The 24,020-nt window shown below is 48.5% G+C and overlaps 1 protein-coding gene across 1 annotated transcript; it reads right to left on the bottom strand.

Annotated features, from left to right (window-relative positions):
* Positions 1-455: 455 nt before the first annotated feature.
* Positions 456-17,551, bottom strand: NR2E1 (nuclear receptor subfamily 2 group E member 1). Its single transcript, XM_064294759.1, has 11 exons — positions 17,446-17,551; positions 16,827-16,944; positions 16,652-16,674; positions 16,407-16,552; positions 13,117-13,204; positions 11,397-11,632; positions 9,875-10,021; positions 7,658-7,754; positions 7,121-7,270; positions 6,757-6,862; positions 456-1,958 (listed from the first exon to the last, which is right to left on the bottom strand). Exons 1-11 carry the CDS (start codon positions 17,549-17,551, stop codon positions 1,796-1,798), a joined length of 1,380 nt encoding a protein of 459 aa, XP_064150829.1. The 3' UTR covers positions 456-1,795.
* Between the last annotated feature and the right edge of the window lie 6,469 nt (positions 17,552-24,020).

The following is a 24,020-nucleotide window of genomic DNA, read 5'->3' as shown; positions in this document are numbered from 1 at the left end:
GGCCAGTGCCCTGTGATTTTCTGAGAACATCTGGATGCCCTTTCTACTATTTCTTCCACATCTCACTCACCAATATAATTCTCCGCACTTTGTTTTCCTGATTGTTAAATGATTTCAGGTTCCTGATTACGATTGAAATGTTGACAAGAGAGTTAAAAACAGAGAAGTGAATGAAGACTCTGGTAACCGGCCTCCTTCTTCCTCACACAGCAATTTTTCCTAACAGATGGAATTACATTCGAGAGCACGGAATCTTATGTTTTATTTCTTTATTCATCATTTTATAAATGGGACTCAATGTAAAAAGGAAATTGCCTTTGTAGTTCAGTTCTTCCGGCTCTGGGCTGGAGTGCTCTGAGCTTCCGATTTAATGCCAGCTGCTGCTGCCACCTTGTATCTGGTGGGTGAGACCAGCCAGGAAGGTAGGCTAAAAAATCAGGCACAGTTCATTTAAATTCAATATATTTTTATTCTTTGTAAATACAATGAGTACAACTTTTTAACTTCACAAATCAGTTAATCCACTTTGTACAAGAAAATTTTTATTCCTCCTATGATAGTCCAAGTGCTGATTTTTTTTTTCCTCAGTGCTAGTACCTAATATTTCAAAATGTGAAAAGTACAGCAGCTAGTTTTAAATGTTTGTTTCTACATTTCCATCAGTATAGATTCATACCAAAGGAGCAGCTTACAGTGTAGGACAGTTTGTCTGTGTGTGTCTGTGTGTGTGTGTGTGTGTGTACACGCATGTGCATGTGACCAAGGCTTTACTAGACACCAGAGTTTTCTGAAAGGCATTCAAGAGTCTCAGACTGTTTGCAATAGACCAATCAAGAAACCTTTGCGTGTTCATCTCCTTAAAGTCCCTTCTGGCATTATGTCTGTGTTCTTTCCATGTCTGGTGTGACTCACCGAACCACGAGTTTGGACCCCCACTGCCTTTGGTTTCAGCACTATGCTAACGGGACAGCAATCTGCCTCGCTTAGCCACTCATCTCCACTCTATTTGGTTTTGCTGTTTTTATTCATCCTCCCTCGACTGTGTTCTTTTAGTAAAGCTCTTCTATTTTTTGAGATGTTATCCAACTTGAAGTCCTGGTGAAAATCTCATTTTCACCCACCAGTTCCTTTGACAAGGTTGCCTGGCCTATGGTATTAAAAAAGAAGAAGAAGAAGAAAGAATGAAAGAGAAACAAAAGAAAAAGGAAGGCAGAGAAAAAGCAAATCACATAGCATAAGCTACTTTTCACTTACTAACTCAGTTCTGAAGGCCACTTAATGATGTATTACAATAGAAGGGAAACTTTCGATAAAATGATTTAAAACCTAGCCATTATTTTTAAAATAAATGCTCCAACATGATCGTTCTGAAGGCTGCTGTACTACGTTACACACAGCAATGTTTGGTTCCCTAACTTTATATGCCAAGAAGGAAAAGAAAGCACTACTTGTGTTTCAGCTTTGGGTAGTTCAGCCCAGTCTTCCAGGTAAGAGGCAGAATGACACAGACCGTGGTAACCCCAACTCCGCCCCACTTCCAGGGCATGGCAGCCATGAGGTCTCTGCTTAGGTGGTCCCCTTTGGCTCCCTTTCCTTCTGGGCCACCCTACCCTGGTGGAAGCAGCAAGACAGAGCTACTGGACTTGTTTCGTGTCAGTTGGAAATTTTCTTTTTCCTGAAGGCTACACATTCCCAGACTTATGTTTCCTGAAGGATTTGTTAGTTGAGGCTTGTTCTCCATGGGTAGAAGTTCATCTGATACTGTCCCATCCTGAAAAGCGGATACTTTCAGAGCTTAGATATCACTGGATTTGTACATATCTGAGAGCAGTCTTGTAATGGGTACGTTGCCAATGGTTTTTTTGAAAAACACTTCTTCTATGGTTGATGGGCTAATAGAACGTAAAGCTGGCAGAAGCAACAGGAGTTTTCCAAAGCGACAGGGTTGAGTGGGATATCTGGAATAGGAGAGGCCGTGAAAGCAAGGTCAAAGTCTATTATTAACAGTAATTAAAATCTTATACATATGATTTCCAGTTTTGGGACTCTTACGAACACACTATCTCTGCAACAGAGCCCTAGACAGTTACCACTATCCCTGCTTTACAGGTAGAACAACTGACGCATGGGCAACCTAAATGATGTTGTTAAACCACATGGTAACACTTTCTATGTTAGCAAAAGGGTTGCATTTTGCTTGGAGAAAAAACAGTTTTAAGAAACATGGTACTAATGTTAGGCCACGTGATAAGCTTTTGGTTGCCAGTGTAGAAAACCACCACGGTGTCGATGATAAAGCTAGCAATAGAATCCACATTTCCTAATTCTCAGGGTTCCTTCACGAGGCTACTTCCCTCAAATGAAATGGCTTCTAAGAAATTCTCCAAATTATTATTCAGGCATTATACTTAATCGCTCTCAGGACTAATTCTATCCTTTTTACCCTGCAAATTAAACTCTAAGTTCTGTTGGATGGCACTGCCACCCAATATTCATGTCAATGAAATTGGCATATAATTAAAGATGTGAGACACTGCTTAAAAAATTCCTCTCTTGACGTGCAACATACATCCGTGCTCAGATGTGGAAGTTCAATTTTCTGCTGCCTTTGGATGCCTGTAAGCCACCCCTCACTGCAGCCCTGGTACTTCTTCAGCCAGTCGCTTGGAATCAGGTATCAACACACTCCACAAGGAGGGCTCATTTCAATGAAACAAAGCACCTAAAAAAGTGCCCAAGGAGACATATTTGTGACTAAGCTGGGTTCAGTCCACGGCCACAAGGTGCTATAAACTGAGGTATATCAAATTTTCTTCAAAGGAGTTAGATAGATGAACACTATGTTTAAATACCTGATAACTTCACCTTCCAAGAGAGTAGCTTTCATGCTTGTCTCTGAGCTTTGAGCACATGAGACCTCAACCTGATATAAACTAACCAGTTGCCACCGAGCTGATTCTGACTCATGGTGACCTCATGTGTGTCAGAGTAAGACTGTGCTCTACAAGGTTTTTGATGGCTGATTTTTTCAAAAGTAGATCACCAGGTCTTTCTTCCAAAGCATCTGTAGTTGGGCTCAAACTCCTAACTGTTTGTACCATCCAGAGACTCTAGCTAGGCTGATAATTCATTCTGGGTCTCCGAGGACCTCATTTGACTCTTTCACTGCCCAGCTTCATGAACACCCAGGAATAAGGGTATGGAAATGGTGATGCTTATCTACATTTTTTTTTTAATGCCTAAATCCCACCACTTGCTCTCTTTGCTGAATGTACCTCCTATGTTCCCTGGAATGTAATCCCAAGACCCAATTTCCCTTTTATCTTGGCCACATCCCCTCTTCAACATCTCTGTTTCCCTTTAGAGCATCAGGTGGAAAAGAGATAACCCTGCAGTGGGTAGGAGGTGCTGGCTGCCTAGACAAGTCTCCACCATACCTGCAGCCTCCACCTAATGTGCTGAAAGTTTCCTATGGTGAGAAACCACTGTGGGAAATACTTTCAAAAATGATAGATTTTGGAGAATCCAGAGACAATTAGCCTTTGATTTTCTGTGAGTAGATTATCCACTCGTCTACTCACCCACCTTTTATTCTCTAGTTGGAAAGGGGCTGGTTAGTCAGTTAACAAGGATTAATTGAGTGGCTATTATGTGTGGAGTATTGTACTACCCAGAAACAATAACAATGTGTGTGTGTGTGTGAGAGAGACAGAGACAGAGAAACAGAGAATGTGTGTGTGATGGTGTCTTGGACTGCTCACAATTATTTTGTAGAATATCTATGCTCCTGACTCCATTCGTTAGCATGAATAATTAGAAGTTCTCTCTCCAGATATGTGTTTTTGGTCTACCACAGCTTCATGTATTTGACCTTTAATTATAACATGTAGTTTGTGTGAAATGCTAATTCCTAGCCTCCTTATGTCCTAATGAGAGAACTAGCTAACAGAGCTGTAACATACAATTAGCTCAATGAGCATGTTAACTTTTCATTTCAATTCTGGATTTTACTTTTTTAGACATGAAAGTGCTCATGAAAAGAGTATTCACTGATTTGAAGGAGCAAAGGAAAAAGGCATAGTCAGTTTTGTCACATGCATGACTGTAGATCGTAATATTAAATTACAGCTGTAGCTGATATCCTGAAATAAGAATCCCATGTCATAGCTGATAATATTCCTTCCATAAATAATTTCCTTGTTTTGGGGGCAAGGGAGAAGTGGTATACTTGCTGTCTCTCTATGTTTGTTATTTTGTGGCTTCATTTTCTCAGGTTACCCTATAAGCAGCTCCCTCAGGTTCTCTCAGACTTTCTCCCTACAGGCTTCTCCAGCACCTCCCACACACTCCTACCAGGCCCATTAACCATTCCTGTGGAGTTGATTCCGACTCATGGTGACCCTGTAGGACAGAGTAGAACTGTCCCATAGGGTTTCCAAGGCTATAAATCTTTACAGAAGCACACTGCCACATCTTTCTCCCAATGAGTGGCCGGTAGGTTCGACTGCTAGCCTTTCCATTAGCAGCCAAGTGCTTAACCACTGCACCACTAGGCCTCTTCATCAGCTCCACTACTCTCTCCCATTGCATCCCTTCTCCTGCTAAAGCCCTTCTACTACTCAAGGACTAAGTTGCATGTTGTCTTGTCCAGCAGCCTTTCCAGATTTCCCCTTTCTCCTCATCCCCTCCAACTAGAATATGCCTTTCCCACTTCCCACTTTGCTTTTCTCTCTTCTATGGTCTGAATCAGAATAACACTTCTGCCTAGATCACATGATGATAATGGGTGGTGTCTGGTCCTTTCCAGTACCCCACAGTGCCCCCTGGGAGCCCTCCACAGACTGAATCCCAGGTAAAGGTTTGACTGAACCAGTAACTGGATCTCACATTCTTCTCAGTTTGAGACTCTTTATACCTTAACTGTTCTAAATGTCAAAGATCAGCTACGAAATGCAAATTAGCTTTTAGGGGGTTAAAGTGCCCAAATTACGTACTGCTCCATTTATAAAACCTCCATGTATATTCTGAGAAGCCCTGATGGCACAGTGGTTAAGTGCTTGTCTGCTAACCAAAAGGTCTGCAGTTTGAACTCACCAGCCACTTCGTAGAAGAAAGATGTGGCACTCGCCTTCTGTAAAGATTTAAAGCATTGGAAACCCTATGAGGTAGTTTTATTCTGTCCTATAGGGTCGCTATGAGTCAGAATCGACTCCACAACAATGAGGGTTTTTATATATATTCCAGGTCCGATTCTGTTGTGCATGGGGTCACCATGAGTTGGGAGCTAACTCTATAGCAGCTAACAACAATCTATATATTCTGAAATTCAATGTGAATTTTAAATGAAAAAACAGTGGAACATTAACTTGGAAAAGGATATATGAACTGTCATTCAACACAGTTCCGATGCTATTCCATAGGCAGAAAGCAATTTCATTCATTAGCATTCAAAAGAGGGTTTTTAATAGAAATAAGGAGATCCTGGCAGAAGTGGTATCACCCCAAGTGGATATAATTGACTCGGGCTTTCTATGAACCCTTGGGTGAGAGAGGCATTAATGGCCTATAACCATTTGATTTAGTCATTCCCAGCACAGTGTCTGTGGGTGGTGTTGAGATGATAGAGACAGGCTTCCATGGGCTCCCCTTCAAGATCAATCTGGAGCATAAACAAGAATAGCAACTACATTCCAACCTCAGATCTACCACAGTCCTAACCTGTAAAAAAAAAAAAAAATTTTTTTTTTTTTTTTTTTTAGGTTAGAGAAATTCCACTGCTCTTTAAAAGCCTTGCATTTTTCATCTGAAAATGGAATCAGAAACCAAGTCCTCTTGGTGCACTTGTCCAATAGTGGATGGGAAGGAGCATTGCTGGAGTCCCAGTGGCTGAAAATTTCTATGAATAGCCAAGACAAGCTTCCACCAGCAGGCCCTGAGTGGCCAGAGTCATCTGGTTCTATGACTCAAAATGGGGACAGTGGTGGTTCAGTGATAGAATTCTCACTTTTCCATGTGGGAGACTTAGGTTCAATTCCCAGCCAAGGTACCTCAAGTGCAGCCACCACCCATCTGTCAGTGGAGGCTTTCATGTTGCTATGATGCTGAGCAGATTTCAGGTGAGATTCTAGACTAAGACTAGGAAAAAAGGGCTGGCAATCTACTTCTGAAAAAAATCAGCCAGAGAAAAGCCTATGGATCATGATAGTCCCACCCCATTGTGCATGGGGTCACCGTGAGTAAGGGAATAACTTGATAACTGCTAATAGCAACAACATGACTCAAAACAACAAATGCCTGTCACCAGATACCAGTCACCAAAGCCAAACAAGCATAAGGATAGCCTCTCTGGACAGCTCTCTGGGTCTTCTATGTGGGATTGACGTTTAAAGAAAGGCACCTGCCTTTTTTAAAGGATGATTTGGCTACTCTCTAATATATCAACCATGACTTTGGCCTTCATTTTTTACTTTTCCCATATCTGAGTCCATTCACACAATTGTGTTCAATTATTTTGATGGCTCGACTTGTTCACCAGGACAGCTGTAGAGTATCTGGCAATGCTTTCACTGATAATCTAATTTGATTTGCTCCTCTCACCCACCCTGAGAGATAGGTGAGGGCATAGTTCTAACTAAATTAACTCACTGGCAACAGGATAATTAGTCATAATGTTTGAACTGGCTTATTACTGCCTGCTCACACATTCACAATGGAAGCAATTTTCTTAAGTACACATTCAAGGCAAACGAGGGTCACCTGGTATGGATGTAGCTGTTGAGAGTTAGCTGAGCCTCATCTTGAAGAGCTGCGATGGCAGCCGCATTCCGGAAACTTCTTAGTTCAGAACCACTGTGTGTAGGAACTAGAAATGAAGACCAGGAAACTATAATATGCAGTGCAGGGAATGCAGGTGGGGAAAGCACCTCTCTGGAAGTGGATGGCCAGCCAGGAGAACATGCAGGTCCCCACAGGTATTGAAAACGGGGCCTGACTAGAAGCATTGGCTCCCTTCAAAACCATCACCTCCTTCTGGCAGAGCCGGTCTGAACTTTGAGTTGGCTGAATTAGTGAAGTGACAAAGCTGGCAAAAAGGAAGAGACAGGGGCTTCTGTCTGCTTACCAGCTTTGAAAGTGACGATGCATTTTAGACAGGCAAATTCAGTAGCATCTAAGCGGAGTTGTCTAAACCGAGCCACCACCTCTTGTAAAGCCTGTATTTCAGATATGATCTTGTTCAGCTTCTGGGAATCTGTGTTGTCACCATTCATGCCTAGAATAAAAATATGGAATAAATACTCTAATAAGAAGGCATTTTGATGATTTAATATTGATTTTTGACAAAATCCTGCATATCAATATCTATTCAATTGTCACTCTAAGATATCTGATTCCATGTAAACTGGCTATAGTGTATGAAAGTTAATATAAAATCTTCTCTTGGATGATAACAAACACAGTAATTTGCATTTAAATAACAATGCAAGCAGTCATGAATGCAACAAAACAACATTATTTGCATTTAAATATAGATTTATAAATGACAGGTATACTCTATTGTTCAGCAGGAATTTGTTATTCTTTACATGTTGTTCTTTTTTCAGTAATGTATTTTTATGGTAATTTCTACAACAAAGTCATTAAATTGTGCAATTCTTACCAGATACAGCCAGTAGAGTGTTAGCATCAACCGGAATGGCCCATTGTGCTATTCCTAGAACAAACAGTTCTCTCCAAGCGTCTTCCAAAAGCATCAGCTGTCATACAATAGATGTATAATATAATATAGCATGTAATTTATAAATTTATAAACAATTTCAGTATGTAAATTTCCATTATTTTAAAAAGTGTTTTAAATGTCTGTCTTAGTAAAAAAAAAAAAAAAAAACTGAATATTCTAGCTTTCCCTTTATTTTTTTGAAAAGGTGCCTATAGAGAAACTCATGCATTTGAGAGCCAGCCCTTCCAATTCCCCAAAGTTGCTTCCCTCGGGAAAGGGTTCACTCCTCTTGTCCTTGTATCCACTCATTCCTGACCACCTAGAAACTTCACAAGACCCGGGCTGTATGAAATGCCACCAGCAGCCCAGCAGGCTGACACCCTCATAAAATGCTGATGTTATCAGGGTGGAGGATTCCTGACTAAGCCCGCAGATCTGGACCCCCATCTTCTTGGAGGGCTGAGGGGGTTGGGCTGGAAGAGAGACCACTAATTCCCAAGAGGCATGGGGAGGGGGGTTGGAAATCAGGGTGTAATTATGTTAATGGGGTTTTGCTGAGTTTACCTCATCTCACTGTCTGATTTTTCTGAGAATCATAAGTGGACAGCAGCAAGGTGCTTGTCATTTTCATTCTGATAAAATGTGCTACTGAATATTTAAGATGAAAATCTGGCTCCTTTTCCAAATTAATATACTGGATCAAAGGACTAAGTGTCAGACAGCAAGTAAAATTTTGTTTGGATTAAAGAGTCTACAGATAACTTGTTTTAAGAAAAAAAAATAGCCAATTTATGCACACACACATACATACGTTCAACAATGGTTACAGTCAACCAGTAAATCTGGTCACAGAAAAAACCTAACCACCTTTAAAAATGTCTATTTTTGAAAAATCCTTCAAAAATAATAAGACTAGTTCCAAAAATCCTACATGAGAATACTCTCATAGCCTCATATTTTGAAAAATCCTTTAAAACGTAGCCAATTCTGGATAATCTATGTGAAAGGATTTTGTTTGTGGAGTTAAGAGCCGAATTGTGAAAGCTTGTGGCCAAAATTACAATTAGACCAAAAGGTTTAATTTTCAAAATGCTTTATTTTTAGTTTTTTTTTTTTTTTTTCATTAAGTACAGGAAATAATACTTTCAAAATTCAAAATAAAAAATTATCTAAGTCTGGTCATGTCTAGAAGTCCAGGCTGTGAAAAAAAGAATATCCCACGCTAGAAGATTAAATGTTTTTAGCACATTGCCAGGTTTCTCTGTAGGAAATGTACTTCAGATTAAGGGGCATTATTATGCCTTAATTAGGTATGAAATGATTTAAAGAAACAAATCCTTTGCTTGTAGAACTACTTCTCAGCCTTTTGTAGAATTTGTCATTAATTTCCTGAATGTGCTGATAACAGCCAATGGTTGTGAGCACTCCATTTTCTTTCTTTCCTTTAAGGTTAGAAAAATGCTGGTAGTGACCATTTCTGATATTCCTAACATCAAAATTTCTGCATTTTGGTACGATGCAATTTTTAACAGCACATACTTTTCCTCTTTCTGGGTGTTATCTGGGAACCATAGAATTATGCAAATGTATATTTATTTACAAAATCTCTAAAATCACTTAAAGAATGAAAAAAGATCCTAGCCTGAAGGAGGTAGGCAATGCATCCTTTGATCCTACAAGTTGATAAATCAATGGCCAGAGCTGTGAACATCATGTTGGAGACCATAAAGGAGACTATAAATAAAAATGAGACTAGTTCCAAAAATCTCACAGGAGAATACTCTTGTCACCTTGTATTTTTCCTCAGTTCCAAAGCTCTTAAGAAAGCATTGCTTTATCAACAACTTAAAAATTTATTAATATACAATTTTGAGATTAAATTTGATGTTTCAGTTAAATTAAAATATATACATATATAATATTTCTGAATATTTGTTTTTTGTAGACCAGATTCAGCTTTTCTTACTAAGAATTCCATAGCTATACATTTTGAACCCTAGAAAGAAGCTAGTAAAAATAGTTTCTTTATCGCTGTTAAGAACTGATGTCTGGCCTTGGTGATTTTTATCCAGGTAACTTGCAGTTTTATAGGACTGATTATTCTTGCTTTTTTCCCAGCCATCCCTCCCCAAGACCTGAGTGTCCTCTTGGTCATACCTGATCTTGCAAAGACAGCGTTGAGAAAGCTGGCACACTTTTGGCCCACTTGATACTCATAAACAGAAGCCTGGCAGCTGACTCACACACAGACTCCGTGGCCACCTCATAGAGATACATCGGAGTTCCATTCACTTCATGGGGGTACTGAGAGTGGGGGAAAAAAAAAAGACACCTGGAAGTGAGGAAACCACAGCTTTGCCAGAAGAGCCTACCTTTTAATTTTGTGATTAGAACAAAGAAGGAAATAAAAAGGAATCCCAACTTTCTGTTTTGATGTGCAGTTGCCATAGGTGAGTAAAAATCAAACATCTGTATCGATATAGCTTGAGAAATAAAAATGGTTGGGAGAGGCCCATTTCCACTCTTTGGGGGCCTGTTCCTTCTAGAGGGGTGAGAGGGGTGTCTGGATTTCCTATCCCCTGCAGCAAATTTTCCTCAGGCTGAGCCAAGTGCCAGGCCTGGCTCCCAATTTAGACAAGAGCTGCTTGTATTTGTGTAAATAAAAATAGATGTGAAAAAAGTATAAATTAATAGGCATCCCAAACACAAATATGCATATGAGTATTTTTAGAAGGGATTAGTATATTATGGAAATATTTCAATTAGACATCTTAATCATTCACAGAGCATTCCCATTCATAACTGACAACATATTCATAACACTACTTTCCCGAGCTTATTATACACATCAAGGGTAAGAAAGCAATATTAAATATTGTGCATGTGTGTGTGCCCAGGTGTTTGGCTTCCCTGCAGTATGGGGCTGCAGCTGGCCCTCCTCTGGGGGAGATCCTAGGCCCCTCTAACTCGGCCTGGAGGTGGGGGTTGGGTGGGTGCCAGCAAGAGGCCAGAGAGGAGTCCCTAGGTGGCAGCCTTTTGAGGTGGTTCAGGAAGTGGCCCCTACACTAGGGGCTCAATCCTGGTATAAACCCAAGCAGCTCAGGAGAGAGTGAGCGGTGAGTGGAAATCAAGCCAGGTCCTTCAAAGTACCCTAACAGTGTGAGTTCCACATTTCTCTCTTGCATTAGGGACCCACAATTTTGCTTAATAGATCCCTGAGGTTTGCATCCAAGGGTCCTTCGGACCAGCGACCAGCTTTGGTCAGCTCTTTTCTTCTAAGAGCAAAAGTCTGTTCTTCTGGCTTCCAGGAACGCCTAAGGCTGCCCTCTAGAGACAGGGCTCCACCAGCCACCCAGTCACCCAAGGGTGTTTTCTAAAGTTGTAAGTTCCTGGGCCTCACTTCAAACTTGCTGAAACAGAATCTCTGAGGGGTGGGCTCAGGAGTCCACGTGTGTAGCCAGTTCAAGGAGAGACTCTACCGACCTCACACTAAAGTTTGAACACCGCTGGCTTTACAGGGGGCAGTGGGAGGCCTAGAGAGCGCCCTGTAGAGCCCTGAGCACCCGGCAAGGCCCCTCCAGCTTTTCCTAGACCCCATCCCAGCTTGCAGCAAGTAGGCGAGCTTCACTTCTCCCTCTGCTCGGCACGAATCTCCTTTGGGCCCAGCAAGGCTACTGACCTTGGGCGTGGGCTGAGCCAGACTCACGAGGGTCTGTCGCTCAGGGGTGGTGGACACTGCGGCCAGCTCCAGGCCGTGCGGCTCCAGTTGCGTGACGGCAGTGAAGAAGGCCGGTGCTGGCAGCGCGGCCGAGGGGAAGTGCGCGGCCGCCCCGTTCTCCTCCTTGTGCCCGCGGAAGTAGAGGGCTACCTGCTTGCGGATGGTGGATGTCCGAGGCCCCCGTTCGTGCTGTACCGCTGCAAAGACAGACAGTCGCGCGCCGCGGATCAGATACGTGGTGACAGCCGCGGCCGCGAGGGAGAGAAACGTGAAGGCGGAAGGCGGTCTGAGATGGTTTGACTCCTACATGAATGGATGAGGAAGCTGAGATCAGGAAGAGGAGCGGGTGCCCAACGTCCCACGTAATGGCCGAGCCACAAGCAAGACTAGGTGTGTTTTCTGTTCGTCCAGGGCACCTCCCCATCCAGGGGAGACGCAGGGTAACTAGAGACTGTCTGGACTTGTGTAGCTCCGAAACCCTCGTCCCCATTGTCTCCACCGAAGGGAAGAAGAAGCGTTGCTCACGACCGGGCCCAAAGTCTCTGCACAGGCTGTTCCTGCTCCGCCCAAGGATGACTTCTGCCCTTCCCCTGCCCCGCCCCCACAAAATGTCTTTTGGACACCGAAGGCCCTAGCAGAAAAGGACCCGAGCCCCGGGGACGCTGGGAGAGGGGACGAGGGAGAGTCCGTCTCCCAGTATGCTGAAGGAAGGCAGGGGAAACGTGACAATTACCACCAACAGTTTAAACAAACAAATTAATTCAGGGCAATCTTCCGCTCGCCGAGCTTGACAACTTGTCAATACACAAGTTCAACAGGTTGGCCGCTCCCTCCTGCTTCTTGCGCGCAGAGGAAGGCGCTCTCCGCATGGGAGCTGTGCACCGTGGAGCCGTCACCGGCCCGCACTGCGGCCGCTGCAAAGCCCACCCGCACCCAGTCAGGAGGGAGACCCCATCCGCCCTCCCTGCCCAGGATCCACCACCCTCGACTGCCCCGGCCTGGGCGCCCTCACCAGGCCGCGACGGGAGACGCAGCTGGGACTGCGCTGTACGTCCTGGCGAGTCCTGACTTTATAGATCTTGCTGCGCGCGTTTAAGGGCCTCCTGGAGCTGGGTGTCCTAGACACCCACAGGTGTCACCCAGCCTCCCCAACCCCCTTTCTCTCCTTTCCGCGAATCGAGAAGAGGCTCTAGATTTTGGTCTCTTGGTGAATTTGCAAGCAAGGGTTCGAAATTCTGAGTCTTCGTGTCTGTTTCCTCCTCCCCCAACACAGTCTCTCAACCCTCACAATCCCCTCCCGAGGAGACTGTTCAGACTATGAGATCCTGGGGGGAGTCTAACAGGCTTAAGGGTGGCCACAAAGGACTCCAAGGGGAGGCGAGGCAGGAAATACTGCGCACTGCCCCCACAGGAGTGGGGTCCCCGGGGGCGCCGCCTTCGCGGGGGTGGCTGTGGTTTCCTATGTGGGCCTGGGCCTTGCTGTTGGAAGTTCAAAGTGGTCGGGAGGGGGCTCCTGAGGAGAGAGGAAGGATACGACAGACAGCCTGAGGCCAATTCCCAGCATCTGGAAAGAAGTGCTCGAGAGATGATTTACATGCATAGGAGTGCCATGTATTTTCTGTACATATAATTTACTTACTACTCAATCAACATTAGAAGAATAAAGAGATGTACTGATTACCATCTTTGTTCATGTTGACTTCCAAACACTTCTTCAGCCGACACGCCCTGCACTGGTTTCTGTGCGTCTTATCCACGGGGCAGCCTCCCTGGAACAGAGCACAGGCGGTCAGCGGCTCTCTGGGCCTTTGGGCAGGGGCCGGGGAGCCAGCGCCGCGCCGGGTGGTGGCAAACGGAGTGCAGGCGGAAACCGGCCGGGAGCAGACCCCAGAGCGGCTATCCTGAGTCCCGGCAACGCGAGGGCCTTGGGGTGCGGCAGGGCCAGCGAGAGAAGGGGCTGGGACTCCCAGGACTTCTTCAAGAGGGTTATCCCTCCGCCTTCTAAAAGTGGACAAGGAGGGAAAACTTCAAGCAGGTGAATGAATGGTCAGAGAGCCAGGTCCGACTAGGCTGGGAGGAGTAGCTCACAAGGGGAAGTTCCGCCATTCGCCGAGGTGGGGGGCGGGGTCGAGACTTTTCAGGACCGAAGACAGCGACCTGGCCCCAGAGAAAGAGGCCTCTGAGCTCTGTAGGGAGCCAGCTTGCCTGTCAGGATTCCCTCTCCCGGTCCCCAATTTTTCTTTCCGCTTCCGAGCCTGGAGTCTACCTCTTCTGTCACATTCCGGCGAGCCCACTTTTCTGCCGGTCTTCCTCCCATTTATTTTTCACTTCCCTGTTCCCTCACTTTTGTCTTAAAGAAGGCCGGATTCATGAAAACCCAGCCATTGCGGGAAGGTGAAGCAGAAGCCAGAGTGGTAGGAGGACAGGCCTACAGAAGGAGAGGGTGCCAAGAGAAGAACCTGAGACCCACCATATAAATATGGCCAGGAAGATAATGCGATGGGCTGTTGATGAAAGGACACTGAGGATATGTACTGAGAATACCAGTACCATTACTGAAAAAAGGTAACCACTGTCTTTGAAATATCTGAGAGGCATGAAAAAGGTTTTACCTAATGCAATTTTGTGGAAAAACATTGGCTATTAAAGAAGTGTATAGAGGCATTTTCTTCAGGCTTGTACTGGTAGGCATCATTACGGAGGGAATATAAACATAAATACAAAGAGTCATACAGGCATCTGTACTTTGTACACAGAAATGCCTAAGAAGTTTGGTGCTTTCCTGACTGTGTTTATGCAAGTTGCTACACCATATACTTTTGGAATGGGAAGAAAGAGAATAGAATCAATTTATTTTTATATTGCTTTATGATCTCAAAAATTCTCATACACTAAAGTTGGGGTAAGTAGATTTTCTTTCTTTTTTTTAATATCCCTTGGGGAAGGGGGAAACTATACATCAGAACTCAGTTTTTTCAGACCACACCTCCAATTTAAAACATGTTGTACATGTTTAAAACAAAGGAAGGGCAGGGATTCATAACAAAATTTATAAATGTCTTAATTACAACTTAATTACAGTTCATAATAAATAAGAATATCATTTACCTAATTTTAGAATAAAAGAGAGAAAGGAAACAATTTTTGGTCCCTACATGAATTCTTCAGGGCATCTTCAAAGGCCAGTGTAATAACTCAATGTAAAGGGGTTTAAAGGATTTATAATTATTAAATGTAATCATTTGTCTATCCCCACATGGTATCTTCTATGAACTTTGATAAACATACTAATTCAAAATGGAAGCCTTCATTAGTTCTTAAGTGTATCTTCAAGCCAGATCGAATGTATATAAGTACGGGAGCGTGAGAGAGAGAAAGAGGAACCCCTCAGCCTGGTCCATTTATTCTCTCTGCAAGGAGAGGAACACCAGCCAGATGAGTCTATTATCACTTCTTTACAAGTACTTGGACTGACATCAGTATGTGGAATTGATAGCCATTCCCTTTTATCAAGTATAACATCTGAGATTTTGATTCACCAAGTTTGTGCATTGCATAAATGCAGGAGACTCAGAAAAGATCATTTGAATAGCAGTTTGCTCAAATCTGATGACCCATAGTAATCACACATTCCTTTGGTGTTATTGGGTAGTCCTGTGCATATATAACATGATGTGTCCCTGTGGTGAAGCTGGACATCCATACTGAACTGTGTACCCAGTTAAACAGGTGGAGAGCCGGGAAGTTCAAAATAACTTGTCCAAATGCAAAGGTCTTCTTGTTTTTGTTGTTAATCCAAATATATCAGAGATTGATATGAACAGATATGGCTTCCAAAAAAGATATCAGAATAATCCGCTAGCACCAGAAGATGTATGTATGTATGCATGTGTGCGTGTGTGTGTGTGTGTGACAGAGAGAGAAAGATACATTAGTTGGTGGAAAGTGTTTTACCATTTGGTTATCAAAGGACGATTTCAAACTAATGCACTCCCTGGGATCATCTCGGAAGTAAAGGTGGAGGCCTCTGTGCCAAAGGTCTATGTCCCCGGTTAAGGAGAGGGCAAAGTGTGGAACCCAAAGACTGGTTTCCTAGGTCGGAGTAATCCTGTAGCTGGAAACTGAGTCAGGGGGTTCTGCTTGCTCTTTCTAGAAACTTTGGATCACCCTCGGCCCATGTCCTGACTGCCCCATCTCTTTGAGGCAGTTCTGCCTACTCAAGACCAAAAGACAACCAGGAACATCTAAGCAGAACAGGAAGAAAGAGATACAGGAACTTTGGAGAGAGCCCCAGTTGCACCTTCCTTGGGAGCCTCTTTTATTTCTCACCTTTTCCTTTTCTGAAAAGGCCCAGTGAAGGCCACTTGGGTGCTGATGCACCTCAACCCACTTCCAGAGCAGCCCTTCTTCTCCAGAATTGAAATGGCATAATACCCTGTCGCAGAATATGCTCTCTCTGTTCCAAGTGGCCAACACTCATGTTGGGTCTCAGATAAAGGTGGCAGTGACCTTGACTTGGATGCCCCCTGTGTTCCTTAGTTCTGCCATCCTAGATGGTGGTCAGAGGACTGGGCTTGGGTGCTGCCAGGCATGGGGGTGGGGAGGCAACATAACAGCCCTTTCTCCTGTTGCTACTTGTGGTCTAGATTCTAAACTCCTTAGGCTCTCTGGACCGGCTTTATAGCCACCGGGTATGGGCCTCAACCAGTGTCAATATCTGTCAGAGGATTTAAAAAGAGGGTGTAGGGAGGGCCTGGAATTTCAGACTTCCTCCTGCAAACTGCCTTTCCTTACGTCTTCCCTCCTTTCCCAAGCAAACGGGCTCCAGAGAGTTGAAGCAGGAAGGAGGAGAAGAAGGGGAGGTCAGGGCCCAGTCTCCTCTCCTCAGCAGCGTGGAAACTCAGAGAAGTCTTTAGCACAAAGGAGAGGAGGTGGCAGAGGGGAAGGGGCCATGCAGCTCTGGCTAAGTACCTGGTTTCCAGATTTGCAGACATAGGTCCGATTCCTTCGGATACTCCGTTTGAAAAACCCGGAACAGCCGTCGCAGGCGTAGACCCCGTAGTGTTTCCCAGAGCTGCGGTCTCCACACACTTTACAGGGGATATCTAAAATGCGGCCTGAAATTGCAGGAAAGAGAAAAGGGGGGAGAGAGGAAGAGGAGGGCGGAGGCGAGGGAGGAAAAGAGAGAGGGAGAGAGAGATGCTAAGCAATCTGACCTCTGAAGGGATTAGCACCGAAGCTGCAGTAAAAGCAAATAATGAAGTGATTTTATAGCCAAACTTTTTTTCCTTGAGCAAGTGTCAGTTTCCTACAATGAGCATTATTCATGCACCGCTACATGTATTTGGGTCTCCTCTAATCGCCGAGACCCATTTTGGAATAAAAGATTACAGCAGGCCGGGGCGGCAGCACGGCCCGCCGCTGCCTTTCTGCTGAGCGGAAAGTTTGGCCGCCTCCCTCCTCTTGCACTTAACAGAGAAAGTTGTTAGTGAGCGCGCGAGGAGAAAAACTTGAAATGTAAAAGGGAAAAGAAGAAAAACAAACACGGCTGGAACCGGGGATGGCAGCTGGAAGGCAATCGAGTTTTCTCTGAGCTCCGCCGGGCGGTTGTTATTATTGGGATTATTATTGTAATGCAAATACTCAGATTATTAATGATAATAAGGGTAGTGGTAATTGCCCAACTTTCGCTTTACCTATCTTAAAAAAAATGCTTAGTTTTTGAGAAATTATTTCTTTTAGGGAAGAATTCCAAAATATCTAGCACGGGAACAGGCAAGAGAGAAGAGAGCGACACAGGTTAGGGTGGGACGGCGACCCCTCTTGCCTCCGCTCCACAAGTTTGCTCCCTACTAAGCCTGTTTTCTAGCACTAGGTCCCGGTGTTATTGAAAAATCGGCCACCCCACCTCTTTCCCCTCCCTGTTCTCCCCTCCGGTGCCGAGGGCTGGTTTTTTAAAAGCTCTGCCTGGTTTCTCTAGGCTGCACCGCCCTTCCCCCCGCCCCCCCACAGTCGCCCAGTGCAAGAGAACTTTCGTTGGAATTCCCTGAAGCCCACGAGCTTGGGGTGGCCGCGGGCCCTAGAGGAGTACTAGAGTGGGAGGAAAATGCGGACATCCAGCAAGGAGGGAATTATTTTTCTCCAAGGTTCAAGCGTCCAACAAGTGCCTGGGGCGGTTTATAAGGGCGGAGAAAGCCTTCCTCTCGCCAACACAGGGGGCCGTTAGATAAAGTGTTAAAGATTTCTTTTCCCTCCGCGACCCGCCCGACGGTCCCCGGGCTGGGCCCGGCAGGCCTCGGCCTCGAGGAAGCTAGACAGCGGCGGCCCGGAGCGGCCAAGGGGACGGCGATTGGGCTGGGGCGCAGTGAGGCAAGGGTGGGAACCACCGGGCTAGGGGGTGCTGGGGCGCGGCGTACAGAGGCCCCGGAGGCCTCAGAAGGTGGCAACCTGCTCCCGGATTCCGAAGCGGGGGCGGGGGAGCACCCCGGGCTAGGGCGGCGCGGCTCAGGTTGGGGCGGGGAGTCGGGGGAGGGAAAGCGCGGGCGGCCGGGTAGGGTGGGGTGGGGGTCGGTAACGAACAGGCTCGGCCCGGGTAATTACAACCCTGCCGCAGCACCTGCCTATAGAGCCACCAGTGACCCGTCAAAAAGAGTAGCATGGGAATTCGGACGGCGACAAAGGCCGGCGGGGGAGGCGCGCAGCGCGGCGGCCACCGCCTGGGAGCCCCCTCTTCCTCAGGGCGGGAGAGGAGGTGGCGCTGGGGGAAGGGAAGCCTGGAGAGAGCCCAGCAAGGCCACGGCGGGTCTTGTCCTCCACACCCTCGGGTCTGTCACTGCGCCCGAGGGAACCCGCGGCCGCCCAGGAGCCAGAAGTGCTTGCTGTACTGCCCGGCTCTCACTCTGCAAGCGGCAAACTTGGTTTCCGTAATTTGTTGCCATTCTCCTCAGCATAACACACACCCTCTCGTCTTGCTGGGGTCCAGGTTTGGAGCCCTAATACTATCACCCCAGCTCTCTGTGGCACTTTTGATGACGCCAAGATGAGCACGAGGGAGAAGTAATGATGGGGTTTCTTTTCCCGGCTTCTCATCGGGCCAGGAGGCTAAGGACACACCTTGTGAGGACCCAGGAGGGAGCATCAGACGGTGATAGCGGGCTTCCCGCGGACTCACCGGGCCGGCTTCTCGACTGCCTCCTTCCTCCCCCCGCGCCCGCCACCCAGTTGCTGTGGCTGCAGATCGGCCTTTTTTTTTTTTTTTTCTGTCCAGACCTCGGAGCCGAGGCCCCCGGGCGGATTAGAAACAGGCCACTAGGCTGGGACAGTGCACAAGAGGGAGGGACGCGAAAATGCTGGGGGATAGTGGGTCTGCGCCTCAGACTCCTACACCCGGCTACGTTAAGGTGACTTGGGGTCATGAGACAAGCTGGTTGGCCCCGTTGCAAAGGTCTCTTCATTTAGCAAGGGGGTTGGCTAGTGAGCTCCGACGTGAGCAGAGCGGAGGTTCCTGAGGCTAGAAAACCGTTCTTAACTTCCCTCGCCAGGGGGTCCCCTGGGGGCTTTTTGTGTGTCATAATTGCCTAAAGATATATGGCAGCTTCGATTACTGTAATTACCATCAGAGGCTGTTGAAAGAAGTTAGTCTGGGCTGCAGGGGTGACTGGCTGGGTCTTGTTACCACCCAGGCGGGGCTCCCGGGTGACAGGGCCCTGCTCTCCAGCCGCGGCAAGCCGAGCGAGGCAGGGGCACAGCCCTGGAGCCCGGCCAAGCCTGACCCGGCCCGCTGCGTCCTCACCTCCTCCGCCCGGGGCCCGAAGGCCCGAGGTTTGAGGCCCAGCTGCCGCCACCGGTCTGAGAGGGCCTGGATGCAGCGGCGCCGTGGGCGGGGGCCGCTGTCCTGCCGGCGGAAGAAACCTCAGCGGAGGCGTCCCGACCTGCGCTGGTGCTGGAGGTTCCTGAAACCGAACTCCGGCTCTTAGCAAGGTGGAAAGCTCTAAAGTTTCCCCAATACGCCCGCTATGCCTTTTCCCCTATAAGTCCTGCAGGTATGCCTGCGTCCTGCCCCAAGTCGCGGGGGCTCAATCCAGGCGAGCACAGCTTCGCGCCTGCCCCTTCCCTCGCCTACAAGGCCCCACTTTCAAGCTCCCCCCCCCAGCGGCCCAGCACCCTACATGGACGAAAGAACCCTAGGCTCCTCACTTCCAGGAGAGGCGGCAAGGGCCTGCCCAGTCGGAGCAAGCCAGGAGGCCCGCCGAGGCCCGCAGGAGTCGCTTTCTGCAACCGAGGCTTGGAATGCAACAGGAAAGTCTCCCTTCAGCGCCTCCGCGCTCACACCCGGGAATGTGGGAACAAAAAGCAAGCTCGCCTGGTTTCCCAGAGCTTCGATCCGTGAGGGTCAGGGTAGGCCCGAGGCTAACGGGAAACGCAAGGGTTCACTCTGCGTTCGGCCCGAGGTTAACGTTCCTGCTCTCCTCCCTCAGGCCTAGTTATGTATTTCTCTTTTTGTTCATGTTCAGTTTGCTCTAATCTTTAAAATGGCAGCAGCAAAACCAAAACAAACGAATAAAATGAAAACAACCAACTTCTTTGCGGGAAGAATTGTATCTCACTTAGGTGGATTTCGTATCAGTCCTCAAAAGTGTCTCGGACTGACTCTCCCAACTTTCAAAGCCCCAGCACAATGACGGCGCGTGGTGGGGGGCGTGCGGTGGAGAGCACACAGCGCCAAGGGTGAAGGGAGAACTCCGGAATGGAGTGACCGCGACAGCCACCACCCCCCCCACCCAGCCCGCCATGGACCCTGGGACGTTCAACCCCCGGCGGCGGAAAGGCGGGAACAGAAATGATCCCGAAGAAGACCCGAGCACTGCGGCCGCGCCAGCCACGCACCGGCTCCGGCCTGCACATTCTCAGGCTCCGCAGGCGCTGTGCTCTCAAAAGCGGTCGCGCACACCTGTAGTCCAGCACTTCGGCTTCGGGGGATGGGGAGGAGGTTGGAGGTCAGCAGCGGGTTGGAGTTCGGAGGCAGAGCTACCAGCTAAGGAAGTTTGCGGAACAAGAGAAGCGCGCGAAGAGAACAGGCCGAGCACTACCGCCTCTGCCGAGCTCCGGCTCCAAAAGTCTTTGGGATTAGGGATTTGGCCCACTCTTCGCAAGAGCGGTTCGCCATACTTTAAATTCCCCAGTTATGACCTCCTGCGGATTTAGGATTAAAGAAAATGTGACTTTTAAATTGTTTCTACTTCCTAGTTTGCAGGATTATTTGAAACAGCTAGAAACGGGGTGCAAAGCATTCCATTCAAAATCCGCTTTTCGCGGAGTTGATTTTGCTCGCTGGAGCTCGGAGTTTTGAACGAGTGTGTAATCGTGCTGTCGCCTGGAGCTGCGGCCCAGTTCCCGCCCCCTGTCGCACCCCCACCCGGGCCGCTAGAGGATAAGTGGGGACAACTCGCCGGACTGATGAGCTGCGTGGGTTGCAACCTTCCCAGCGCACCAGAGAGAGGGGGAAAGCAACTATTTCAGAGGCAACGAAATTGCTCTCCCTTCCCCACGAAACGCTCCGACTTAAGGTCTGCAAGTTTCTGGGCCAAAGCGCAAGCTCCCGCTGGGCTCCTTCTCCCGGGCTCAAAGCCGCTGCGCCCGAGGGCAAGATCTCCCAGGCCTCCCCGCCTGCCCGCTCTGGCTGAGCGCCTGGGCCCCGAGGCGGCCCGAGAGGTACCCACTTGTTGATCCGGCCGGCTTGCTCATGCTGGCGGTCCCGGGGCGGAGCGGTTGGTGGGCGCTGGCCGAGTCCCGGCCCGCAGCGCCCGCCTCCCCGCCCGGCGCCGCCGCTCTCCAGCCGCCCTCCAGCCTGCGAGGCTCCCGGGCCGGACAGGTGGGTGTAGGTCGCGCGCGCTGCGCTGCTCCCCGTGCGCTCAGAATTCGTTCCACAGTGGAAACCTAAGCATCCTTGAGTTTCTTCCCGGCTCTTGCAAAACCGCAGCTGCTGGGAATGCTGATATGAACACACATGGACAGACAGATGGAGAGACGGACAGGCCGACTGTGGGGGAAGGGAGGAGGACAGCACGAGAGCGGGATTGAAGGACAGAGGTGAAGACAGGAAAAGGATCTTCCTACGGAGTGAAAACGGCAAAATCTCTCGCGCTCCCCATTCCTGTCTCTCAGTCTTCAGTTTCTCTCTTCCATAGCCACACAGAATGCGGACTGATCTTTGCAGACCGCAGGTCTTGTAAGGAAAGAAGGAAGCCACACGAGCGCAGACTCAGAGGACGTTGGGCTCCGCGCTCCCGGGAGCGGTGCGCAGAGTGGGACAACTAGAAGGCTGGGAAGTCTTCCGAGGGAAGAGGTGGCGAGGTCCCGGTTTCCGGGGAGAACCGCGCACGCAGCGGCAAAGGGTCCCCTAAGTTCATTACCCTGTGACTTTGTGCCTGTCTCTGCGGGCTGGGTTCCCTGTAATATCTCCAGAAGCGCTCTGACAGGCAGCCGCGGGGAGGGGAATAGGGCGTCCCTGGCCCACTTAGCTTTTCCCCCAACTCCTGGCGGGGTCTGACGTCAGCCATGTGCTGGGAGGGGATGGGAAGAGGGAGGGGGTTAAATGCTAATGATATTAATGAACCTCCAAGCGGCTTCCAAAGAAAATGCAGGCGCTCTCCGATCTGACGACTTAGAGAGTACGAATAAGATACAGTGGCTCTGGGCTTGCGTGACGGTGAGGACGGTGCCGCTTTTGTAATAAAAATGAATTATTATATTTCATGGCAAGAGGGAAGGGGAGGGGAGAATGGGCTTTTCTCAAAATGCTTTCCCCCTTCTCTCCAGAGAGCCAGACAGATAGATTCGTGGAAGAAACTGGGTGGCTGGGTGTTTGTGTGTGATTGAACGCGCCGGACATAGCCGTGTGAGTTGATTCATTGTTGCTCCCGTGCCCCTTCTGTTGGGTAAAACTTGGATCTGACCCGAGGTGAGTAATGATTCATTTTACCACTATCTATGGAAAGTTATAACTGAGGACGCTGGGTGCGGACTTGGGGCCTGGGATGGGGGCTGCCGGAGGCTTGGCGTTCCTGTGGCCTTGGCGCGGTCCGCTTGGGCACCAGCCCGGGGAGGGCGCTGCCCGCTTCCCAAAGCAAAGCCGTCCCATGTAGAGCAGGGGGAGCTCTTGTGGCCTCCTTTATCCGCACTACAGCGGCTGTATGACAGTGCTTTCCTCTCGCAGCTGGTCTCCAGCGGGCATCGCCGGCTGCCCCTCCCCAGGCCGAGGGATTCTGGAGAACAGCACCCCCCCCTCCCGCCCGCCAGCCTTCCCGTGAGTCTTACATTGAGCTTTCTGGCGCCGGGGTCCCTGCGCTGCTCTAGGAGAGCGCACGCCAAGGGAGCGGTGATCCCCGATCTCTAAGAGATTAATTCCTGTTTAAGCTCTCCCAGCAGCTTGAACTTGTCGAACAAGAGCTTGCCAGCCTCTCCTCAGGGCGTGGGCAAGGCCAGGGGTCAGAGGTCACACCTCCAGTTCTCCCGCCCTCGGCGGCGCGTTCTGAGGAGGGAACGCAGATGGGCACTCGCAATCCTTCTCTCCCACCCCGGGCCTCGCTTTTTCTCTAGACTCGGTATCACTCCGGGCTTTTGATTCTAGTGTGCGCGCGTGCAAGTGAGTTCTCGCGTTCTCCAGAGCCTTCCGAGGGCGCAGCAGCTCCTCAGCGGGCGTCGGAGGGTAAGCAGGCAGCGCGCGCCAGTCCCGGCAGCACGTGACCTCAACTTTACGCCGCAGCCTGGCTCCGGGTCTGCGCACCGCACAGCTCCAGAGCCCTCGTCCTCCGTTTTACGGCGTTGCGACCCCGGCACGGGGACGGGAGGCCCCGGGTCCACCAAGAAGCGGAACGACTATCTCCCGTCAGCCTCTGCCCCCCAATTTTTCGGATTGGGATGCAGTTAAGGAATTGTGGGACAAAGCCCTGAGGGGTTTTTTTAGGTAACGCGACGAGAAATCAACATTTTTGGCAGCCTAAATGCGAAGACGCGGGCCCAGGAAGCCAGGCCCGCGCCGTAGCGCAAACTCGAACTCCGAGCCCAGAAAGAGAAGGGATTTCTGGATAGGATTTGAGAAACACAGTTATGATGTCAGGGTCTGTTTTGGAGCCTTGAGCTCTGGCTCTCTCCAGAAATTTAGTTTCCTCCTCCCCCTCCACCACCACCACCATGGCCGAAGATGGGGACAGGAAGGGGGGCGCTTAATTAAGCACAAGGAATTCCAAGAGTTGAAGTAATTTACCTCGGCCCGAATCGGGGACAGGACCTGGGCCTCTCTCCAGGGAAAGAGTTTAGGGAATCTTTGGGGAGGCGGGAACTTGGAGGCAGGAGCTTGGAGGTGGGAGGTGGGAGACCTATGGCTCCTCTGGGCTCCAAACTACCCCTGCCCCATACTCTCCAACATTCTGGCCCCACTGACTCTTTTGTAGGCACCGAAACTTCTGGAAAATTCTCCTGAAGTCATCAAATTGCCTCAAAATCAGAATGGGAATGTCCCCTGTTTCTCCTGTCACCAGCCCCTAATCAAGAAGTCCATGGAGTACACACACACACACACACAAA

This window comes from Loxodonta africana, chromosome 1 (genome assembly GCF_030014295.1).
Source record: "Loxodonta africana isolate mLoxAfr1 chromosome 1, mLoxAfr1.hap2, whole genome shotgun sequence".
NCBI classification, from domain to species: domain Eukaryota; kingdom Metazoa; phylum Chordata; class Mammalia; order Proboscidea; family Elephantidae; genus Loxodonta; species Loxodonta africana.
This window is presented reverse-complemented; position numbering and strand designations above follow the sequence as displayed.

Excerpts from the sequence above, each read along its gene's own strand:
- NR2E1 (XM_064294759.1), bottom strand. The coding sequence starts at position 17,551 with ATGTCCGCATTTTCCTCCCACTCTAGTACTCCTCTAGGGCCCGCGGCC. Across the intron at positions 13,205-16,406 it reads TCTGCAAATCTGGAAACCAG|GGAGGCTGCCCCGTGGATAA; the intron begins GTACTTAGCCAG and ends GCTCTGTTCCAG. Across the intron at positions 6,863-7,120 it reads CATCGTCACTTTCAAAGCTG|TTCCTACACACAGTGGTTCT; the intron begins GTAAGCAGACAG and ends CTTCATTTCTAG.